General features: G+C 40.4%; 1 protein-coding gene across 2 annotated transcripts in view; it reads right to left on the reverse strand.

Annotated features, from left to right (window-relative positions):
- LUZP2 (leucine zipper protein 2) overlaps positions 1 to 24,860 on the reverse strand; it is a 212,107-nt gene that overhangs the window by 104,105 nt on the left and 83,142 nt on the right. The window contains exons 2-5 of one of the 2 annotated variants that reach the window (XM_056491992.1): positions 17,097 to 17,214; positions 15,610 to 15,680; positions 12,610 to 12,688; positions 6,317 to 6,379 (exon numbers count right to left, since the gene is read on the reverse strand). In XM_056491992.1, coding sequence (XP_056347967.1) covers positions 6,317 to 6,379; positions 12,610 to 12,688; positions 15,610 to 15,680; positions 17,097 to 17,214 — 331 coding nt within the window. The remainder of the gene's footprint in view (positions 1 to 6,316; positions 6,380 to 12,609; positions 12,689 to 15,609; positions 15,681 to 17,096; positions 17,215 to 24,860) is intronic. The other variant, XM_056491993.1, reaches the window with a different exon arrangement.

Below are 24,860 nucleotides of genomic sequence, written 5' to 3' on the forward strand. Positions count from 1 at the left end.
ATGATAAAAAAAATTCCAAACACTCCAAGACTTAACCCTTGAAATTAAAGGAGTATTCTATATTGTGTATCATTTTGTAATGTGATCAACTTGGCATATATATTTTTGCTATAAATTCTTATAGCTTTCATGGAAATGTAGTTATGAGACCCAAGTCCTTGCTAGCTAGTAGTCTGATCTTCGTAGTCCCTTGAGAACTCTCAGCCCAGAACAGAACATTTCAGGTGCAACATAACTCGATCAAGCAACTTTTAAAATTAATAAGCCAAATGCATTTTTATATGACATATACCATTATAAATTCCTATGCAATAAGTACTCTAGAGTGTTTGCAGAGGCAAAGAATATTCTAATACTGAACTTGGATTACTTGAGCTTCTCAAAGGTGATCCTTCTTTTGTGATTCTAAGTGACAAACATCAGTAATTGACAGTATTATTTGTAATGATGAAAACAACAGATCCACTAGTCTTTATGAAAATTGATTACTAAATGATCTTCTATTATTTCATCTAAAGATAAAAATCAGTAGTGCAAATTTTGAAGTATTGATTTACATTCCTTTTAACCACATATACCGTTGTTACTTCCTTTCGAGTGGGTTTCCCACTAGATAATTTTAACACTTTGGTACTAAAAGGAAACTTTTCCACTTGTTGGAATAACATGAACAAATCAGATCAGCATTTATATTTTCCATTTTGAAAAAAATCTACACTAGCCTCAGGGAACGTTTTTCTTTAATTATGAAATTTAATCTATGCTTAAATTTCCCTGGAGGTTGACTCTGAGGCAACACGCCCTTGAGATCTGAAATGCTGGAAAACACTGATTTGGAGAACACTAAGATTCATGAGACTCAGCACAAGTTCAAAGATCTAAGATATTAATTCAGTTTCAGGCTGCCCTTTTTGTCTGGTGAAGCTGCAACAGATGTCATTGAGAGTTGTGTGTGTGAAACAGAGAATAAAGCTCTTTTAAACTTTAATATTCAAGGTAATCTCTTCATGTTTTTTTTTCTTTTCTGAAACAAGACCTAGCAAAGGAACTACAAGGACTTTCTACTCTGAACCCTTCAGTTGAAATGTACTGGCTACACTTTTAGCTGAACTGGTTGGAGCATGGTCCTAAGTACTCCAAGGCTGCAGGTTCAATCCCTATACGGGCCAGTCACTTCAGAGTTGGACTTGATGATCCATTAAGTCCCTTTCCAACTTAGAATATTTTGAGATTTTTGTGTTAAGAGCATAAATAGTGAATACCACTCGCATGAAAATAAGACTAAATGGTTCATCAGAGAATTCTAGCACCTATATTTACAACCTGATTGTTGAAATGTTTATAGGAGTTGACCCTCAATACTATCACATTATGTAGCATTGGTGTCCAGAAGCACTAGTCACCAGAAGAAACCTTCTATGAAAGGAAACAAAGATTGGAACTTATTCTTTTTCTTCATGGATCATATTCTGCTGCAAATGACAATTGAAAAAAAGCTAAACTTCAGGGATAAAAGGTCAGATTATACAGGTTTAAGACTAGATGACTAAGGAGAAAAATTCAGACCCATTTTGAAATTTTGAGATTAATGAAGAAGGATATCAGAAATAAGAATTTAAGAGTGTCCTGGGCAGCATGGGGAAAGACATGAGAATGACTAATAAATATTGCTGATTTTTTAATAGTGCAGTTAACTGATAAGACAGCAGACAAATAATATCAGGAAAAATCCAAGCAGTTAGTGTTCTAAACATTGTGGTTAATTTAATCTTAATTTTTAACCTTCTTATTTGTTAAGGATATATTTCACCAAAACATTCTTATCTGATCTCCTCCTTCACTTTGTTGTAGTTTATGAACGGGAATCTTTAAACTTTGAACCTGGATGTAAAGAATGAAGAAAGAATAAAAAAAATATAGTGTTCCCTATGAGTGTGGGGTCCAGACATAGCAGGTTCATTACATTCCCATAACTGATGCTTGGATTCTGGTTGTCACTCAACAGCACCTGAGAAAAATGTCTCCTATGCTCTCATGTCTACAAGGTCAGGAAAACAAAGCTTTTGAAAGCAAAAGGTATTTAATATGCACTGCAGTTGCTATAGTATCACTATAAATATATCTCACTGACAACCATGATTCAGTATGAATTTTTTCTCATATGCCATCCCCTAAAAACCATTTCCAACTGACAGAACTACATTTCTACTTTTTCCTGGTCATATTCAGTAAAAACAGTCATTGAACAACATTAAGTAAATTATTTTTTAAAATGGGACATTTATTTCAAAAGGAAATGGAATCAATCAATAAACAATATTGATACCTGCAGCTGCTCCAGCATCCTCCCTGCTCATTCCCCCTTTCCTAGGCACCCCCAATTCTGACACTTGTGGATGTTTCTTGAGTTGTAGAACCAATGCAGCATCCAAGAAGGGCATAGGACTTTACCCAATTTTCTTCCCAAGCAGATAGGATTTTATACTTAGGAAAACAAAAGTTGGTTTTATCTGCAGAGTATGGAAACCGAAGAACTCTAATGTCAGTATCAGCACACAGTCTCACAGCCTTAGAATTTAATTTCTGCTTTAATAAAGGATACTTTTTTTTTTTTTCCCACCATAATTCAATGCAACTCAACTGAACTCACCCTGCAGGGCACGACATTCCCAATATATCAGGCAAGACTTTAAGCTGCTGCAGCTTAAGATTTATTTAATTTAGGCTTTCTTAGTGCAGCTACACACAATGAGAATGGAAAAAATTCTGGTTTAGGATGATTAACTCAGTAGTAAAGCTATAACCACAATGTATATATGAATAGAGCACAATAATTGTTTACATGGTTGTGATTTAAAACTATCCTTCTTAGCAACCCCTTTTCACAGCTACAGCTAAAATTCATTAATGTTTTTCAAATTTATGCCACAGTCTAAACAGCAAAAAAAAAATTGCCTTATATAAATCCCTGCATCAACTTTAGAAATACATGGGACTATTGTAAATCCATAAAGCTATTAACATACCTTAATGTAGATATTCACAGAAATATTAAAAAAACCCTTTGCCCAAAGATAATATGTTGAGCCAGTCAGTCACTTCTTGTCAAATGCAATAAAATGGTTTAAAATTGTTAACCAAATGCAATTAAATGGTTTAAATAAGAGCTTTTCAAATTTTTAATTTCTGGTTTCTAATTTCTACTTTCTAATTTCTAATTTCTAAGTCTAAAGTGGGACAAGTATAGCATCCATATGAAAAAGCTGATTTACAATTCTCTACTGTTCAGTAGAGAAAGATAACTTCTTTAGGTGCACCAGTAGGAAAACAATAACAAACTTAGAAAATGTACCACACACTTCAGTGTAGGAAAGACATTAATTTAAGAAATTAATCCATCGTGTTCATACATATTCAGAGTTGCACCAAAACAATTAATTCTAAGTGCCATATTGTCAAGACCCATGATTTTTCTAAACAAGGTTTAGAAGAGCAAGCAGACCATTCTGCTTCATTTTTAGAGCAGTTTTGGCACTGTAGTGCTTTGACCTTGGTGGGATGGCAGATGCCACTAAGCCATTCTATCACTCCCCTTTGCAGTGGAACAGGGGAGAGAATAAGATAGGAATCAACTAGTAGGTTGAGATAAGGCAGCTTACTAAAGCAAAGGAAAAAAAAAACAAATGAAAGTTTGTGCATGCATAAACAAAAGGAAAACTTAATCTCTACTTCCCATCAGCAAGCAAAGTTCAGTCACTTTCTGGGAAGAAGGGCCTCAGTATGCATTGTGGTTGCTCTGGAAGGCAAACATTGTAGAACAATGTTCCTCCTCTCTTCTTTCATTTTTACATCTGAGCTGATGTCCATATGTTATGGAATATCCCTTTGGTTAATTTGGGTCAGCTGGCCTGGCTGTGTCCCCTCAGAATTTTGCTTCCCCCTTGATGGGGAAAGGAATGTCAGAGGGACAGTGCTGCTTAGCAGTAACCAAAACTCTGGTGTGTTATCAACACCATTCCAGCTACCAATGCAAAACACAGCACTGGGTGGGCTGCTAAAGAGAAAGTTAACTCTAGCTCAGCCAGACTGAATATAGGTACAATTTTCCACAAACCATATGATATACTAGAAATAAGCTGCTCACTGTGTAAAAGGCCATCTTCAAAAGCGACAATTTTTAAAGTATCTCTTTATATACGTATTCTATTTTACTCCACATTTTTGCAAGCTTCTTAGTTCTACCAGTGATTCTACATTTCCAAATTTCTTGGTTTCTTTGTCAATAACAAAAGCAGTTTGTAATAAGAGCATATCTGTTTACATGCCAATCCTTTAAGATTACATTAACATAATCCACATGATGTTACAGCTGGGAGTTGGACAGATATTTTGTTGTATTTGCAGGAAGCACCTTAAAGCCTCTAAAAACCAGATGATTTTGAGATACCTGATTCCTTTGTGTTCTAACTGGCACTTTTTATTCCTCCATTCCACAGAAAATTTTTTGTTATTTTTTCCCCAAAGTCTCAAATAGTCTAAAAATTGCTTTTCTATACAATGTACTCTCCTCAAACACTACATGACAGCTGCTACATTCAGCTGGAAGGCTGTTGCCATCTATTTGTATCTTCAAATGGCAAAGCTGAATGGCAGTAGGGCATACACTGAAAGAGCAGAACCAAACAGGAAATTATTTTTACAGTCATGGAAGAGCCTAAGATTGCAAAATTCACAATTTGGCAATACAAAATGAGGGTTAATGCAACATTTGAAAGAACAAGACCAGCTACTAAGGAAGCATTTTCATTATCTGTCTCTATATATAATCTGAATGCAGATTATTTTTTCAAAACCTACACATAAAATGCTATCAATTATTTAAATATATAGTACACCCAAATTTATGAGATTTTTAAAAGCACTATATATCAGGAGGCAGGACATAAATAACATATTTCCTCAAGATTGTATAATTTAAATTCAGTCAATTTCTAAAAGATTGATAAAAGTGCTTACTTTTACGGAACTAACAAACATGATACAAAAGTTTGATAGAAAGCCATTAGGCAGGTATAGCTTTTGATTCCTTTTCCACATAGGAGCTGATATTCAGTGCCAAAAGAAAGATTCCTTTCAAAGTAGATTTTCTTAAATTTGCCGTAAGTATGGTAAATATTAGAGAAGTCTACTGACCTACCCAAGCAAATAATTAACAGTAAACACTTTGAATGTTGATTAAGGAAGCATTTGTGATCAGTAAGAAAAAATATTTTTTAATGGCTGGTCAATAGGATGAGACTGATATGATTTATTAGAGTTTACAGCTCAATTGCAAAGCATCCAATGATAACAGGTGAGAAAAGAGAGCAAGGCATTTTTGACTGTAGATGAAGACAACTGAGAGCATGGCCTAAATATCATGAGCAACTGAAAGAGACATTTCCAATTGTCATGTTTTAGGAATGGCACTCCCCAGTTCAGTACCCCAGTGAGAATTCTCCCAAACCAGCTCACTTGCTCACCTCCTTCCCCTCCCACTTTCCACTCCAGGAATGGAGTTGGGAATTGGAGGCACAAAGGAGAAAATTACAGGTTGAGGTAAGAACAATTTACTAGAAACAGCAATGAGATAAGAAAATGAACAGTAACAGCAACTATATTAATAACAAAAGGTATAAGAAAAACAAATTTCATGGAAAGTAAAACAGTACCATACCATTTCAGTCACCATACTTTCCTCTCTCAAACAGAACCAGAAATGAGAGAGTCTCCTGTTCAGTACCCCAGTGAGAACTCTCCCAACAATCTCAACATAATACCAATAAACATTATTTAAAACATGTTTTATATTTTATTTGGAATTTTGAGATCAAGCTGAGATTGATATTCATGGCATACAAAACTTAAAAATACATTTTAGGAGTTTGAGGGGCTTTTAAAAATTTTATTAAGAATCTCTATTCTGAGATTGCATTTTCTTTCTCCTTCTCTCACTATTAATTTTTAAAGCAAGCTATAACAATATGAACGAAGTTTCACTGTGTGTCAATAATCTACAGAACTTCCTTTCTGAAAAAGCAGCAAAAGTTACAGAGGTGTCCTATTAAACTAAGCACACTGGCATGAAGTCAACCATTGCATTCAATAAAACAACATTTCTAAATGCACACAGTAATTTTCATTTGCTTTTGTATTCAGAGAATTTCACCTGTGCCTTTTTTGCCTACTACAGTAGCATGTTTTATATATGAAGACAAATCACACTCTCTTCAAGTATGAAATCTGAATTGAGATGATAATCAAATGTTCCTCTTACCTCGTTTTGGAGGTCTCTTATTATTTTGCTCTTCCTTTCCATTTCAGTTTTCAAAAAGTTAATCTACAATTTTAAAGAAATGTTGAGTGGGAGTTAATGAGATGCAATTGTAAAGACTAATTATTTTTTTATGCTTTTAAAAGTTTAGGAAAAAAAACAACCACCAAACAAAAAAGTTTTGCTTACATACAAATTGGTATAGGCGACAGTCAAGTACTTGTTGAATCTACAAACATTTAGCATATTTACTACAAAACTCATAATCAAAATAAAATTGCTGCATGTAAATAGGCTTACTTTTGTTTTGAACCATAGTGTTTATTTTTCACAGTTCACTGTGATCATCAAAGAACAGATGATTTTTAAAACAGCATTAACTGATTTTCTAACAAAAATATTTTTTTCCCTCTAAGAACATATCTCTCAGAGCAGGTTTCTAACACAGGTATTTTATTTGAATGCTACAGTGTTGGTCTTAATTAGATAAAGACCTTGGTTCTAGTCAGACCCACCTGTGGAATAAAGTGTGTTGCACATGCAAGCATTCAGATATGGTCTTTAGATCCTACTTAAGTCAATGGTTTGACTTGGAAAGGAGAAATTCCAGTCACAAAGCTTAAGACTGAATTCCATCAAAAGTAGTTTAAAAATTATTTTTACTAATGAGTCTTTCAGGATTGAGCTTTAATTACAGCTTATAGAATACAATGAGAGGAAGGATCACAAAATTATAAACAACTAGGATTAAAAGAACACAATTCTGTTACTTTGAAAGAAGATGCTTTTGGATAGTTCAACAAAATACTCATCCCTATTTATTCAATATCCCATGCTGTTGATACAAAACTCTACCCAAGTTCAAGGGAAACTACAGTTGTTCTGACATTGCAACAGGTTTGTTAAGAAAAACAAAACTCCTGTAAGAAAACAGGTTCAGATTATAGAGACATTGACCCAAAGGTTAATGGTTTGGATATCATGTAGATAAAAAATGATACCAAATCTACATGATAGGACAGCTGTTATTAGAATCATGTCTACACTCAAGAAGACATGTCAGTAATTTAAAAAACAGCACTGAACTGACAGCACTCTCACTTGTATCAAAAGAGAAGTCAGAGAATGCTATCATTACTTAAGACTGAAATGTAGCTAGGGGGTCCATGAGACTAGTGCCACCTAACATGCATAAACAGATCTTCTTTTACGAACTCTTACAATGTTTTGTCTAAGTGCTTTGATTGTGGAAATACTGATTCCACATGCACCTACTGGCTGAGAATGATGCTTTATTCAGCACTTGCCTAGCAATGACATCCACAAATATTGACATTTAGAACATGTATAGATAATAAATATGAGGATTTTGCACAACAAAAAATAAAGATAATAATCAGAATATCAGATCAAGATGAATGTGGAGAAACACAATACAGTTACTTATTGTGGTTATTTGGTTTTTTCAGCTGTTCAAATGAATTGCCAGCTGCCTACCATTAAATACTGAAAAAAATAATATACTGACCACCATTAAAGACTGTTCCCTTTCTTAGCTGTATCTCTCAGGAATTTAATATTCCTTCAAGGCACTTCACTTCTAGCTATTCATATATAGGAAATACTTAAAGAGATGCTATACTAAAATTATGATCTCTACACAGCTTGGATCTTTTAGGGAAGAGACATTTAAGACAAACCAGTACTATAAATTTATCCAGTAATCTATGTCAGTTAAAATTTGTTCATTACCATTCACATACACATGCACCTTACATCACTGATATGGACATCTTAAATAGTGTAAACATACCAATTTAGCTTAGCTGAATAAAAAATAAAATAAAAATAACAAATTGAAATTTAAAAATACTTTTACATCACTTCCTTTTCCAAAAATAACAGCAATATTTTTAGGAACTCATTAATTTTTGCATTTATATTATAATGGCATTTTAAGGGTCTTCTATTAAGTATCTAGCAAAGAAAGAACCACATAGTCACAATGTATAGATACGGAGAGTTACATAGGAGGAATTTATACGGCTTGTCTACTAGAGCCAATAAAGGGATAACTTTACCTATCCATTTAAGTGTATCCATGAATATAGTTAAGGCAGGTCTGTATCAGATCATTTGTATGATGCTTTCAGTAAGTGTCAAGGACAAAACATAATATAATTTTCCAGAAGAGATGTAAAAATACTACTTTCAGTCATCAAATCCTGATAGTATAATAAGCAAGAATAAGCATTTATGCCCAGCTCTAAATTAATTGTGAAAAAAATAACATTCACCTCTTTCTATACGTTGTCTGCCTTTAACTGCTATGTGGCTGCAATTATGACAATACATAATGAAAATACATTGTCCTAAGGCTGAACTTTTCAGTACTAAGCAAGGACACTGCTTGTGTCAGCGCTCATACTCAGTGCTTTGTGAATTTCGGAGCTCATTATGTTTATTAAAGACAACAGTACATCCAGTGGCCTTTACTTACAGTAGTTGGTGAACTTGAAATATTTAAATTAAATTTTCCCCCATCAAAATAGAGAATGCTTTAGCAGATGGTAGTGATCTAATTTTAAGAGTCAGACAATAGTAGCTATTCATGATAGGATGGAAAAATCCCAATATAACATAATTACTGCCCAGCCAAGACTCAGCTATAAGCATATTCACTTACCTCCATACTTCTTGCTCAGGACTAAAATGAGCAGTTAAGATGTAACCGAAATTCATTCATTAAAACTGTCCCAAGATAGAATGTTGCTGTTCTTTGTCAGTGCTACAGATGCAGACACAATCCAGAAAGGCAGTGCTCACTCCTGTTAAGATCCCCCATCAGCCCTCAGTGTGAGGGCTACTTTACTTTTTACTACTTTAATGGACAGGAATATCCTTTCCTCAAGCCTGAGTTGCTGCTTCTAACCTCAAAAGGTTTTTTTTTCTTACCAGCAGCTCCACTGGCTGCCCTATACCAACTAGAGGTGATGCCCACCAACCCTTCAGCAGCTGCTCAGAAAGCAACTTTTTTGATGCCTACAGTTTTTGGTTTCTCTAGTCTTAAAGGGTCAAAAAATATATAGATATACAAGCATAATAACATTGATATCTCTGTTTCTGATTAATCATTTATGCAATGCTAGTGAAATGCCTTGTCACACATTGCACAAGAAGACATGAATGTAAAGTCTAATGTATAGCTGTTGTGTCTCCTTTGTTCTTTAGTTTTGGTTATTTTTGGTTTAATTTGACTTAATTATTGTAAATTCTTACTTACATTTTTACATTGATCTAATAAAGAACACTTTCAGGCAAGTGTTACCTGTTGAATTTATACAGCCAATTAACATACATACAGTAAGCACTGTATTGTGCCGCCTTGGCAAGTGCAGAAAAGAAATATGTAATTCCGTCCTTCCCCTTCACACCAGTGCTTTATTAGTCTTCGTGAAATGTAATTCTACTTTCATTTACTCTGATGAAAATCAAGATTTACTTCAATAAGTCCAATAATATAAAATGTGCTTAAATTGGATTAGAAACAATTTTCACAATTAATTAAATTAGAATTAAATTCAAGCTCCCATCCTCTCGCTAATCTTGCATTAAAGTACTTAGACCTTCTTTCACGATTTCACATTGTTTTCAGAAAAAATGTGGAAAACATAGAGAAATCAGGTATAAAACAACCTTGTGTGTCAGTAATAATATCTATCTTCATTTCTATTGCAATTCTCATCTGAAAATCCTGAGGCACTTTTTGAATATTCATTCAGTCTCACTATATCATTGAGCTTCACTATGTACATTGTACTCTGATGCATAAAGGAGTAAATGTCACAAACCAAGGGCACAGTTCTGATTTCCTTAGAATTACTAGCAAGTTTAATATGCTATTAGTGGCAAGTATTGGAATACAGCTCGAGAATTCAGATTCTTTAACCATCTACCACCACTCCAAGCCAGGTTCTGTTATACACTCAGAGGAGCTTTTCCTGGTTTCCACACCAGGTGATATTTTGCTCACAATTGTTTTGTGTAGAACAAACCCTTTAGTCTTCAAAGTGCTAGAGTAGGACTGAATGTACACAAGGCACTATTGCTCAAACAAAAAAGCACTATGTAAGAAACACCAACAAATCCATTAGCTACATCTGAGATTTATGTAATCCACACCGGAATTAGTCTTGAGTATCAAAAGCTAATAAAGACATTCAATAATGAAATAAGTTTTCCACTTTCTTTTGTAGGACTAGAATTCATTGTGCTGATAAAGTCAATAGGAATGCATTCAGTGCACCTGAAAAAATGTCAGCTTTCAATAGTATGTTCTGAATACTTATCAGAGACAACTAGATACTATTTTTTTTTTCTTATTTCAGAACTATATTGAAGGAGGTGATTCTCCCCCCCATCCTGCTCTTGTGAAGCCCCACAGAACATGTACAGTTCTGGTTTCCCCAGCCTAAGAATGACATGGAACTGTCAGAGCAAGATCAGAGGAGGGCGACAAAGCTGATAAGAGGACTGGAGCACATCCCCCTATGAAGACAGGCTGAAAGAGTTGTAGCTGTTCAGCCTGGAGAAGAGAAGGTTGTATAGAGACCTTAGAGAAACCTTCCAGTATGTGAGGGGACCTACAGGAAAGCTGGAGAAGAGACCCTTCATCAGGAACTGTAGTGACAAGACAAGGAGTAATGGGTATAAATTGAGAGAGGGGAAGTTTTTTTAGATATTTAGAAGAAATCTTCCACTGTGGTGGAGGTGAGGCATTGGAACAGGCTGACCAGGGAGGCTGTAGATGCTCAACCCTGACAGTGTTCAAAGCCAGGTTCAATAAGGCCTTGAACAACTTGATCTAGTGGGAGGTGTCGTGGTCACAGCAGGAGATGTTGGGATTAAATGATCTTTAAGGTCCATTCCAACCCCTTAACATTCTATGACTCTAGGATTCAATATAGACAATTCATAGATTTTCTCAGTACAAAAGGATCTTAAAACAAGTGCAGTTGATTTCATTTTTTTCTGGATATATGCTGTCCTGGCTAGAAAGACCATCAAAACATGCTATCCTTTTCAAATTCCACACAGCTTTCAAATTACTTCTTTTTGCTCCTGAGGACTTCTTTTGCTCTAGACAAAAAGATAAGTATACCAAATATACAGTAATTATATGTTGTGTGGTACACAAGAACAAAAAGTATCTTTACTCTTCAGACTTTTGAGCAACAAAGGGGAAAAAATGTGTTTTCAAAAGTCAGATTAACTGAAAGAATCCTGTAAAAAGAATAGTTTGGTCCATAATCTATGCTGTTTCTAACCAGAAGGTAGGAAAACACAGTCTCACATTTTGTTCACCAAAGGTGTAAAGCCATGTACAAATCATAGTCATATGAAATAAGGTATTGTAAATACCTTTTGAATTTAATAATTTCATTTAAATCTCTTTCTTGGACAAACCCTTGCTTTGTGACCCTTAATGACAGTAAAATCTCAGTAAATAAATCAGTAGTTATCCAATTTGAAGTATAAAATAGATCTATAAACACTTCTAGCAGTTTGTTTTCAAGTTCAGAGTTCAAACAATAAAACTTAAGATTCAAAGGAACCTCTGGACATTATTTAGTCAGCTTTCACTCAGTTGTGTCCATGTTATAGGAATAATACTAGCCAACATAAGAAAAATTTCCTTCTTTCATCTTAGTAAACATGATTCTACTTTTTTTTCCCCTACAGTAGCAAAATATATTTATTTATGCTCCAAAATATTACACTGCTACATGAAAGTCAAAACAATTGTGCAGTTTGTTCAGAAACAGCAATTCAATAAAACATGAAATCTTAATGGGCCTTAATATTATCTGCAATAGTGATAGTTAGTTCTACTGTGGTCAAAATCAGACAGTCTATTATCTATTTTGTTGATGAAAATCCATAGTAATTCCTAAAAAGTCAATGGATGTATGACAGTGCATATTAGTATAGATGAGACATGACGGTCCAAAAAGATCATCTCACCACAGAGACCACTTAGGCCTAAATTTCCTGTTTAAAGTCTCCAAAAATATATACACATCCCTAAATTCCACAGAAATAAGGGAAGATGGGTATATTAATATTTTAGAACATTAAAACTTTCTCCCGCTCCTTTCTTCTAATGTTTTCAGAGTACTAATGCATATGTGAAATCTATTCTTTTTTTACAAAGTTTGTAAATTGGTAGTAAATTCTCAAGGCAAGATTAAGAAAAACTTGAACAACAACAAAAAGAAAGAAAGAGAATCACTCACGGTAGCCTGCTGCTTCTCTGCTTTCTCAGCTGCCTCATTAAGCTGCTTTTGAAAGGCTTCCTGGAGAGATTTCATTTTCCTAGTTTATTGAAAACACAGAACACAAATTTCAACACAAGTGTCCAGTAGAAATTAATTCTTCAGATTCAAAAAAATAGACCATTAGTTATTCAGAGCAGCAAACAGATGTACTATGAGTCTTGCAAATAAAATCATAATGTCTCCATGAAGTATGGTGCCAATTTCTAACAGAAATCATCTATGATGCAAAGTAGCCACTGTTTATTTCTGCTGAATGGCCTGCTGTGCAAAACATCTGCCAGTGCATAATTTCTAACAAAAATGATTGGCACCCAAAAAGTGAAGAAAGTAGGCAAGTGAAAATGCATTGACATGGAGACACCTCCAAGAACTAGTTTATAACTGCTTCAAAGTAAACAAATAAATCATGCTCTGATAAAATTCAACCTCATACGACACTTCTAGACACAAGCATCAAAAAATTCAGTAGAAGATTCTGGCATTAAAAGAAAAAAGAACAGGGTAATTGCGTGGATTTGGCTTTATTTGAATCTAGTGAAAACCCTTTGCATTAGTGATTCAGTCAGAGATTTTCTCCAAATGGCGAAAATTTTCTACCCACAGCATATGACACACTTAGGAGTTGTAGCAAAGTAGTAAAATGACATGTTTCATAACAGCTGTAGAGCTTTTGGAGGGTTGCTGCTTGCATGGATAAACTCTCAATGAAGATCAAGCCAAAACTGGATTTACACACAGTAACAGATAATAATTTAGCCTGTGAAAACTAACTGAATGGAAAACACCTAATTTTAAAAGAACTTGCTACCTACTGGATCTTTTTTTTTTTTTTTTTTTGGCTGATAACCCCCTACTACTTTCAGCAATTTCAGCAACACTGTTACAGAACAGATTTAATTGAAAAAGTGGTTGAGCAGCACTTAAACAACATACCATCAGCACTAACAGATGCCGTCATTTCAACATGTTGATGATGCACAGGAAGAATAAAACTGGGGGAATCACAGTAAGTGATCAAGTTTTACTTGCAGTATGGGTATTATTGAAGAATTTGCACAAAAGGAATTTAAAAATAATCTATTTTTAAGTCAACAGAACATTTACTTACAAAACCAGAGATTCTAGTACTCTAAACTTTACTGTATCGTCCAGCATTGTAAACCGTAATCAAAGTCATGCTCAGACCAAATGCAGCTCATGTTTGTTCACAGAAAGTTACTAACATTAATATTGGGATATCTGTTGAATTTTGGCTTCAATGCAATAGATTTGAGTATAAGACTATGTTCACTTTTCTTCATTTACTGCAGATGAAACATAGCCTGAGGACCCTGGCAAATAAACTGTGACCTTTCCTTAGCGAAATTCTATGAGAAAGATTCCCTGGCATATTTTTAATCCCTCTTTCATACACTGAACTTCTACACCTCTCTGGAAATTAAATCTAGTAAGTCTGTAAACAGCTGGCAAGAGGATATCCTTGTAGTATACTGTAAAAACCTTTCATTTTCTGAATGATGGAGTGGGCTGCTCAGCAGCAGATTGCACTGATCCACTCTTTATTTCTGGGAACTGCTCTTGTGCAGTATAGTCAATGACTGGATGCCTTAGAAGCAAAAGTCAACATGTAATTTTGAGTGGATCTTGAGAGATATTTGAAATATGTAATAAAATTTTCTTTCAGAAGACTCAATTTTCCCATCTGCAACTAAGATCTGTTTACTAAACAGTCCATTAATACTTTCAATCAATTCATGTCTCAGTTTCAGAAAGGAAAGTTGTACAACAATCAAACCACCACAAAACTGCATTCATGTATGATGAAGGATTTCATCTATGCGAAGGACAGCTATGATGCTGAGATGTACACCTTCAGTCACATCACAGTAGTATTTAAACAGGACACTAGATAAAGTCTTGCCTTTATAATTAATATATTTTTCTGGAATACCTGAAAGATTGTTATGTATCACAGTAAAAAGAAGAAATTCTACTGGTATTGCACAGTGAGTCTTATATATTGGGTATTTAAAACATGAAGTTAATTTTCTGACAAGGTTTCTATGTAGCAATGCAATTTCATACATACTTCCACATGTACTCCTACAGTGAATGTAAAATGAAATTTAATTATTGCATTTTTAACAATGAAGGAAGTATGAACTTAATAAAGCTTCTTACTAAACATTTTTTCTAGGGAAAAATATGAAGTATAGATGCACTCATTATATACTTTTTTTTCCAGCAAAAGTGGTTTCTATATTAGTTATGTTTTCTTGTTATTAAAATTGTATTGATGTTGCTATTTGCTGGTTTGAATTTCAAGAATTAAGAGACACAGAATGATGAGACTTACTCACAATGAAGCACTAGGGAAATTGAGACTAAGGACTAGGCTAGGAACTTGCATTCCCAGCCATGGGAACTAGTTTTTTAAGTGCTCAATGAATAATTTGAAATTAATATGTCTTTCTCCTCCTAACTCATTCATTACAAATATCCAGTGCAAGTATTCCTGTTTGCACATGGACTAGTGATTTGGAGTATCTATACACATAAACATTTAATTAAGAGATTTGAATAAATATCTTCATCTCCAAAATTAGAGACTTAGACACTTTAGCAATTTAATTTTCTAAAAATTCTGAATTTACTTTTTAAGGAATACTTCATGACTAATTCTTCCTTTAAGATTCAAAATGCCTTTTTTTAGCATTTAGAAATATCTTTAGCAGATATCTTACCATACCATTTTAATACATTTTCCTATCATATGTCCAATATCAGCAAATCTATAGTTTGTTTCAAAAAGATTATTTCCTGCCTTTATTTTACTGTTACAACCAGCAGACTCTGGAATACAGCAGTATTTATCTATATAGTAAAAGGAAAAGTGGAACTTGCTATTCTGACAGTTTTTAGTCAGAAAATGGATAGAGAAGGAAGTGAGGGCCTTACCTTTGGTTTTGGCCCAGTTCCAGAAGTTTCTGCACATCCTTTTTGGTCGATGTTTCATCATTTTTTAAAGACTGATAGTAACAACAGAAAACTCCATTAAAGAGGTACTTTTTTATTATTAATCTGTGTAAGTATTTGGCCCTTGTTCATAAAATGGTCCTGGTGAATTGCAGACATTGCCAGTTAGAAAATAGGTCTGATTTTCTTTAACTCAAAAACAGTTAACTGTACACAGTTCTATATTTTTCAAATACTAAATGGGAGATAAATACAATAAGCAGATTTAGAAACAGACAAATGACTAAAAGCATTAGAATTTTATGACCAAGTCACTGTGTATATACAGGAGACAATACTACAGCTCTTTGCCCATATCAGGATCTCTGTAATGTAGAATCTAAAATATTTCACAGTGTAATTTTGCTGAATATTACCTTCAACTGTGCTACATTCTGAAATAAATTTGCTACAAGGAGAAGCATATTTCTCTAAAAAAGTAAGAAAAAGCCTACAATAACAGTGATAAAGCACTCAAAAAAACCCAAAATTAAACCTAACTCCAAAACCAAAAACCCCAAAAATCAAAGGGTTGATTAATTAAAACCAGAGAAGCCTGGAACATAATATAACGTAATAATATATATAGCACAGTACTGATACACACCCCTAGTATTCTCCTGTGAACAGATAGAGTACTTCTTCTCCTTTTATTTTTCCCAGCTAGCTTACATCAATGAAGATAAAAGTGTATTGTCAGAAAAATAATTTCCTTTAAAATGGCATGAAATACCATGAGAGACCAATTTTAACTGGTAATGAATCTAAATGTTTTCACCAGACCAATAGACTCAACTGTGAAAAGACAGGTACTCCCTCAGCTGAATACCAGGACAGCATTTTCAATCTAGTTTTTCTTCCAAGGAGCTGATTTGAGTTCAGAGTTAATCTATTGCCCTTTCAGCCTAACCATGACACCCAAAAGTTAAATGCAGAGAAGTCTCAGCTCTCACTTCAGGCTCATCTAGCTCAGTTTGTCAAGTGAACCTGTAAAGCAATGCCTTGCAGTAAATCCAGTCAGACTGTGCAGATGGCATGTAAGAAAGGTAAACTAGGTAACAAAATTAAGTTGAATGCATGGAATTCAGCAGCAAAGATCCAAATTGCAACAGCATAGGATATCCTTTGCAGTAGCTGCCAGTACAAATGTGTGTCAGCTCCATTAATACTGCATATTTCTTGTCCTTCCCTTCTTTTTTCTATGTTCTATTTTCATATATTATTTTTATTGAATTGACAAAGGCCCCCAACACATTAGGATGAAATCTTCCATGAAACTATCAGGTTTATGTTAAGTAGAAGACCAACAAAATAAACAAAATAATAATTATTCATATATTTAAGTATTTTTAAAAAAGAAACACTTTTTTTGTAATAAGAAAATGTTGAGGTAAGTAAGCAATCCTACAGAAACTGAGACAGAGTCTAACCTGGAGGTTTACTTTAATTCCCTGAAGTTCTTTAGAAGTCTTTAAGAGTTGCTGAAGTATGTTGCTCCTTTCCTTAAAGACTTCTTTTAGCTGTCTTTCCAGTTCTTCATAGCCCTGTCTAACACAAAGAATAAAAGCATGAGATCGTCTCCAAATATTAGTCAATGCACCTGAAAACATATTTAATTCTTCCAGATTTAATTAATTCCAACACTCTGTATAGATTTCAAATTGGACTATGTCCCCTTGCTCACCAACAGAAATTAATTTTTCCTAATATAGATAAATAGATGTTTCATACACTGAAATGATGTTCTGAATCTGAGTGAGCAAACTACTAGATTGAAACATGGCAAATAATGGACTGTCTGTGATGAACAGGAGATAAAGGGATGTATTTAGCATGGGTTGACAGTGTGACATTTTTCATACCTTAAAACATATACCACATAAAAATGAAAGCAAAACTTTGGAAGTATGAAGTTTTGAGACACTAGTAATCTGAGGTTTCATGGGTAGCCCAAAATGTTACATTCTATACCTATCTATGCCCAAAATTTTTACTGTCTTTTTCAGATCCTGCAGCTAGAAAATGGAGCCGGGGAGCCGGGGGTTTCTGCAGTCTTGTCTTAAGTAGGGCCCAGAAGCAGGGAGCTCTCTGGGCCTACTAGCAACATTTGCTTAAGGTGCAGGCTCTGCTTTGGAAAGGGTCTGCTTTGGGCACAGATTTATTTTTTTCTGGGCTTGCAACCTTTGCTACTCAAAGTCCTCCTGCATTTTGCAATCAAGAACTGTTTCAGACTGAAGTTTGCAAATATATCCGCAGCGTGAAGTAAGCCGGTCCCTAGGGCCAGGAAACCCATATCAGTGCAGACAGACCAACCTCACACCCCAGGAACACCATATCAGTGCAGATAGACCAGCTGCACAGCCCAGGAACCCCATATCAGTGCAGAAAGACCAGCTGCACAGCCCAGGAACGCCATATCAGTGCTGACAGACCAGCTGCACACCCCAGGAACGCCATATCAGTGCTGAAAGACCAGCTGCACATCCCAGGAACACCATATAAGTGCTGACAGACCAGCTGCACATCCCAGGAACCCCATATCAATGCAGACAGACCAGCTGCACACCCCAGGAACGCCGTATCAGTGCTGAAAGACCAGCTTCACACCCCAGGAACCCTGTATCAGTGCAGACAGATCAGCTGCATGCCGCAGGAACCCTATATCAGCGCTGACAGACTAGCTACACACCCCAGGAACCCCACATCAGTGCAGACAGATCAACCTCACACCCCAGGAACCCCGTATCAGAGCAGACAGATCAGCTGCACACCCCAGGAACACCATATAAGTGCTGACAGACCAGCTGCACACCCCAGGAACGCCATATCAGTGCTGACAAACCAGCTGCACAGCCCAGGCACCCCATATCAGTGCTGACAGATCAGCTGCAAACCCCAGGAACACCATATCAGTGCTGAAAGACCAGCTGCACACCCCAGGAACCCCTTATCAGTGCTGACAGATCAGCTGCACACCCCAGGAACCCTGTATCAGTGCTGACAGACCAGCTGCACATCCCAGGAACCCTGTATCAGTGCTGACAGATCAGCTGCACACCCCAGGAACCCTGTATCAATGCTGACAGACCAGCTGCACACCCCAGGAACCCTGTATCAGTGCTGACAGATCAGCTGCACACCCCAGGAACATCATATCAGTGCTGAAAGACCAGCTGCACACCCCAGGAACCCCGTATCAGTGCTGACAGACCAGCTGCACACCCCAGGAACCCTGTATCAGTGCTGACAGACCAGCTGCACACCCCAGGAACACCATATCAGCGCTGACAGACCAGCAGCACATCCCAGGAACCCCGTATCAGTGCAGACAGACCAGCTGCACACCCCAGGGACCCCATATCACTGCTGACAGATCAGCTGCACACCCCAGGAACCCTGTATCAATGCTGACAGACCAGCTGCACACCCCAGGAACCCTGTATCAGTGCTGACAGATCAGCTGCACACCCCAGGAACATCATATCAGTGCTGAAAGACAAGCTGCACACCCCAGGAACCCCGTATCAGTGCTGACAGATCAGCTGCACACCCCAGGAACCCTGTATCAGTGTTGACAGACCAGCCTCACACCCCAGGAACACCATATCAGCGCTGACAGACCAGCAGCACATCCCAGGAACCCCGTATCAGTGCAGACAGACCAGCTGCACACCCCAGGAACCCCATATCAGTGCTGACAGATCAGCTGCATGCCCCAGGAACACTGTATCAGCGCTACACAGACGAGTTACACACCCCAGGAACCCCATATCAGTGCTGAAAGACCAGCTGCACACCCTAGGAACCCTGTATCAGTGCTGCCAGATCAGCTGCACACCCCAGGAACCCTGTATCAGTGCTGACAGACCAGCTGCACACCCCAGGAAGGCCATATCAGTGCTGACAAACCAGCTGCACAGCCCAGGCACCCCATATTAGTGCTGACAGATCAGCTGCACAGCCCAGGAACACCATATAAGTGCTGAAAGACCGGCTGCACACCCCAGGAACCCCTTATCAGTGCTGACAGATCAGCTGCAAACCCCAGGAACACCATATCAGTGCTGAAAGACCAGCTGCACACCCCAGGAACCCCTTATCAGTGCTGACAGATCAGCTGCACACCCCAGGAACCCTGTATCAGTGCTGACAGATCAGCTGCACACCCCAGGAACCCCTTATCAGTGCTGACAGATCAGCTGCACACCCCAGGAACACCATATCAGTGCTGAAAGACCAGCTGCACACCCCAGGAACCCCTTATCAGTGCTGACAGATCAGCTGCACACCCCAGGAACCCTGTATCAATGCTGACAGACCAGCTGCACACCCCAGGAACCCTGTATCAGTGCTGACAGATCAACTACACACCCCAGGAACCCTGTATCAGTGCTGACAGATCAGCTGCACACCCCAGGAACATCATATCAGTGCTGAAAGACCAGCTGCACACCCCAGGAACCCCGTATCAGTGCTGACAGACCAGCCGCACACCCCAGGAACCCTGTATCAGTGCTGACAGACCAGCCTCACACCCCAGGAACACCATATCAGCGCTGACAGACCAGCAGCACATCCCAGGAACCCCGTATCAGTGCTGACAGACCAGCTGCACACCCCAGGAACCCCATATCAGTGCTGACAGACCAGCTGCATGCCCCAGGAACACTGTATCAGCGCTACACAGACGAGTTACACACCCCAGGAACCCCATATCAGTGCTGAAAGACCAGCTGCACACCCTAGGAACCCTGTATCAGTGCTGCCAGATCAGCTGCACACCCCAGGAACCCTGTATCAGTGCAGACAGACCAGCTGCACACCCCAGGAAGGCCATATCAGTGCTGAAAGATCAGCTGCACACCCCAGGAACCTTGTATGAGTGCTGAAAGACCAGCTGCACAACCCAGGAACCCCATATCAGTGCTGACAGACCAGCTGCACACCCCAGGAACCCCATATCAGTGCTGACAGATCAGCTTCACACCCCAGGAATGCCATATCAGTGCTGAAAGACCAGCTGCACACCCTAGGAACCCTGTATCAGTGCTGACAGACCAGCTGCACACCCCAGGAACCCTGTATCAGTGCTGACAGATCAGCTGCACATCCCAGGAACCCTGTATCAGTGCTGACAGATCAGCTGCACACCCCAGGAACATCATATCAGTGCTGAAAGAGCAGCTTCACACCCCAGGAACCCTGTATCAGCGCTGACAGACCAGCTACACACCCTAGGAACATCATATCTGTGCTGAAAGACCAACCTCACACCCCAGGAACCCCGTATCAGTGCAGACAGACCAGCTGCACACCCCAGGAACCCTGTATCAGTGCTGACAGACCAGCCTCACACCCCAGGAACACTGTATCAGTGCTGACAGACCAGATCACACCCCAGGAACCCTGTATCAGTGCTGACAGACCAGCCGCACATCCCAGGAACCCTGTATCAGTGCTGACAGACCAGCTGCACACCCCAGGAACCCCGTATCAGTGCTAACAGATCAGCTGCACACGCCAGGAACCCCATATCAGTGCTGACAGATCAGCTGCATGCCCCAGTAACACTGTATCAGCGCCACACAGACTAGTTACACACCCCAGGAACCCCATATCAGTGTTGACAGACCAGCTTCACACCCCAGGAACGCCATATCAGTGCTGACAAACCAGCTGCACACCCTAGGAACCCTGTATCAGTGCTGCCAGATCAGCTGCACACCCCAGGAACCCTGTATCAGTGCTGACAGACCAGCTGCACACCCCAGGAACGCCATATCAGTGCTGACAGACCAGCTGCACACCCCAGGAACCTTGTATCAGTGCTGACAGACCAGTTGCACAGCCCAGGAACCCCATATCAATGTTGACAGATCGGCTGCATACCGCAGGACCTCACAGTGCAGGGGACAGCAGCACCAATATCAAAAGGGTGTGGGGCAGCGTCAGCGCTGACCCCTCACAGGTCAGCATTTCTCATCTGCCGGTAGAACTGCTCCATAAACCCTAACCCTAATCTCCAACCCCAAAACTAACACTAAATCTACCTGCCCAGACGGGTTCTGCCATCCTTTCCTGTGACTCCCAGATGACATGCTTGCCTTCGGGGAAGGGATAGGAGGGGAGGAGAGGGGAAGGGGAGGGAAATGAAGGGAAGGGAAAGAAAGTTTCAGGGAAGTTTCCGGGAAGGGAAGGGAAGGGAAGGTTCCGGGAACGAAAGGGAAGGGAAGGCAAGTTTCCGGGAAGGGAAGTTTCCGGGAAGGGAAGTTTCCGGGAAGGGAAGGGAAGGGAAGTTTCCGGGAAGGGAAGTTTCCAGGAAGGGAAGTTTCCGGGAAGGGAAGTTACCGGGGAGTTTCCGGGAAGGGAAGGGAAGGGAAGGGAAGGGAAGTGGAAGGGAAGGGAAGGGAAGGGAAGGGAAGGGAAGGGAAGGGAAGGGAAGGGAAGGGAAGGGAAGGGAAGGGAAGGGAAGGGAAGGGAAGTTTCCGGGAAGGGAAGGGAAGTTTCCGGGAAGGGAAGTTTCCGGGAATGGAAAGGAAGGGAAGTTTCCGGGAAGGGAAGTTTCCGGGAAGGGAAGGGAAGGGAAGTTTCCGGGAAGGGAAGTTTCCGGGAAGGGAAGGGAAGGGAAGGGAAGGGAAGGGAAGGGAAGTTTCCGGGAAGAGAAGGGAAGTTTCCGGGAAGGGAAGAGAAGGGAAGTTTCCGGGAAGGGAAGTTTCCGGGAAGGGAAGGGAAGGGAAGTTTCCGGGAAGTTTCCGGAAAGGGAAGTTTCCGAAAAGGGAAGGGAAGGGAAGGGAAGTTTCCGGGAAGTTTCCGGGAAGGGAAGTTTCCGGGAAGTTTCCGGGAAGTTTCCGGGAAGTGAAGGGAAGGGAAGGGAAGGGAAGGGAAGGGAAGGGAAGGGAAGTCTCCGGGAAGGGAAGTTTCCGGGAAGGGAAGGGAATTTTCGGGAAGGGAAGTTTCAGGGAAGGGAAGGGAAGGGAAGGGAAGGGAAGGGAAGGGAAGGGAAGGGAAGGGAAGGGAAGGGAAGGGAAGGGAAGGGAAGGGAAGGGAAGGGAAGGGAAGGGAAGGGAAGGGAAGGGAAGTTTCCGGGAAGGGAAGGGAAGGGAAGGGAAGGGAAGGGAAGGGAAGGGAAGGGAAGTTTCCGGGAAGGGAAGTTTCTGGGAAGGGAAGGGAAGGGAAGTTTCCGGGAAGGGAAGGGAAGGGAAGGGAAGTTTCCGGGAAGGGAAGGGAAGGGAAGTTTCCGGGAAGGGAAGTTTCGGGTCCGGGAAGGGAAGGGAAGTTTCCGGGAAGGGAAGGGAAGGGAAGTTTCCGGGAAGGGAAGGGAAGTTTCCGGGAAGGGAAGGGAAGGGAAGTTTCCGGGAAGGAAAGTTTCCGGGAAGGGAAGGGAAGTTTCCGGGAAGGGAAGTTTCCGGGAAGGGACGGGAAGGGAAGGGAAGGGAAGGGAAGGGAAGGGAAGTTTCCGGGAAGGGAAGTTTCCGGGAAGGGAAGGGAAGTTTCCGGGAAGGGAAGTTTCCGGGAAGGGTAGGGAAGTTTCCGGGAAGGGAAGGGAAGGGAAGGGAAGGGAATGTTCCGGGAAGGGAAGTTTCCGGGAAGTTTCCGGGAAGGGAAGTTTCCGGGAAGGGAAGTTTCCGGGAAGGGAAGTTTCCGGGGAGTTTCAGGGAAGTTTCCGGGAAGTTTCCGGAAAGTTTCAGGGAAGGGAAGGGAAGGGAAGTTTCCGGGAAGGGAAGTTTCCGGGAAGAGAAGGGAAGTTTCCGGGAAGGGAAGAGAAGGGAAGTTTCCGGGAAGGGAAGTTTCCGGGAAGGGAAGGGAAGTTTCCGGGAAGGGAAGGGAAGTTTCCGGGAAGGGAAGGGAAGTTTCCGGGAAGGAAAGTTTCCGGGAAGGGAAGGGAAGGGAAGTTTCCGGGAAGGGAAGTTTCCGGGAAGGGAAGTTTCCGGGAAGGGAAGGGAAGTTTCCGGGAAGTTTCCGGAAAGGGAAGTTTCCGAAAAGGGAAGGGAAGGGAAGTTTCCGGGAAGTTTCCGGGAAGGGAAGTTTCCGGGAAGGGAAGTTTCCGGGAAGTTTCTGGGAAGGGAAGGGAAGGGAAGGGAAGGGAAGGGAAGGGAAGGGAAGTTTCCGGGATGGGAAGGGAAGGGAAGTTTCCGGGAAGGGAAGGGAAGGGAAGGGAAGGGAAGGGAAGGGAAGGGAAGGGAAGGGAAGGGAAGTTTCTGGGAAGGGAAGGGAAGGGAAGTTTCCGGGAAGTTTCCGGGAAGGGAAGGGTATTTTCCGGGAAGTTTCCGGGAAGTTTCCGGGAAGGGAAGGGAAGTTTCCGGGAAGGGAAGGGAAGTTTCCGGGAAGGGAAGGGAAGTTTCCGGGAAAAGAAGGGAGGTTTCCGGGAAGGGAAGTTTCCGGGAAGGGAAGTTTCCGGGAAGGGAAGGGAAGTTTCCGGGAAGGGAAGGGAAGGGAAGGGAAGGGAAGGGAAGGGAAGGGAAGGGAAGTTTAAGGGAAGGGAAGTTTCCGGGAAGTTTCCGGGAAGTTTCCGGGAAGTTTCCGGGAAGTTTCCGGGACGGGAAGGGAAGGGAAGGGAAGGGAAGTTTCCGGGAAGGGAATGGAAGTTTCCGGGAAGGGAAGTTTCCGGGAAGGGAAGTTTCCAGGAAGGGAAGGGAAGGGAAGAGAAGGGAAGGGAAGGGAAGTTTCCGGGAAGGGAAGGGAAGGGAAGTTTCCGGGAAGTTTCCGGGAAGGGAAGGGAAGTTTCCGGGAAGGGAAGGGAAGTTTCCAGGAAGGGAAGGGAAGTTTCCGGGAAGGGAAGTTTCCGGGAAGGGAACGGAAGGGAAGGGAAGGGAAGGGAAGGGAAGGGAAGGGAAGGGAAGTTTCCGGGACGGGAGGGAAGGGAAGGGAAGTTTCCGGGAAGGGAAGTTTCCGGGAAGGGAAGGGAAGGGAAGGGAAGTTTCCGGGAAGTTTCCGGGAAGGGAAGGGAAGGGAAGGGAAGGGAAGGGAAGGGAAGGGAAGGGAAGTTTCCGGGAAGGGAAGGGAAGGGAAGTTTCCGGGAAGGGAAGTTTCCGGGAAGGGAAGGGAAGGGAAGGGAAGTTTCCGGGAAGGGAAGGGACGGGAAGGGAAGGGAAGGGAAGGGAAGTTTCCGGGAAGGGAAGGGAAGTTTCCGGGAAGGGAAGTTTCCAGGAAGGGAAGTTTCCGGGAAGTTTCCGGAAAGATTCCGGGAAGGGAAG

The sequence above is a fragment of the Oenanthe melanoleuca genome, chromosome 5 (assembly GCF_029582105.1).
Source record: "Oenanthe melanoleuca isolate GR-GAL-2019-014 chromosome 5, OMel1.0, whole genome shotgun sequence".
Lineage (NCBI taxonomy): Eukaryota > Metazoa > Chordata > Aves > Passeriformes > Muscicapidae > Oenanthe > Oenanthe melanoleuca.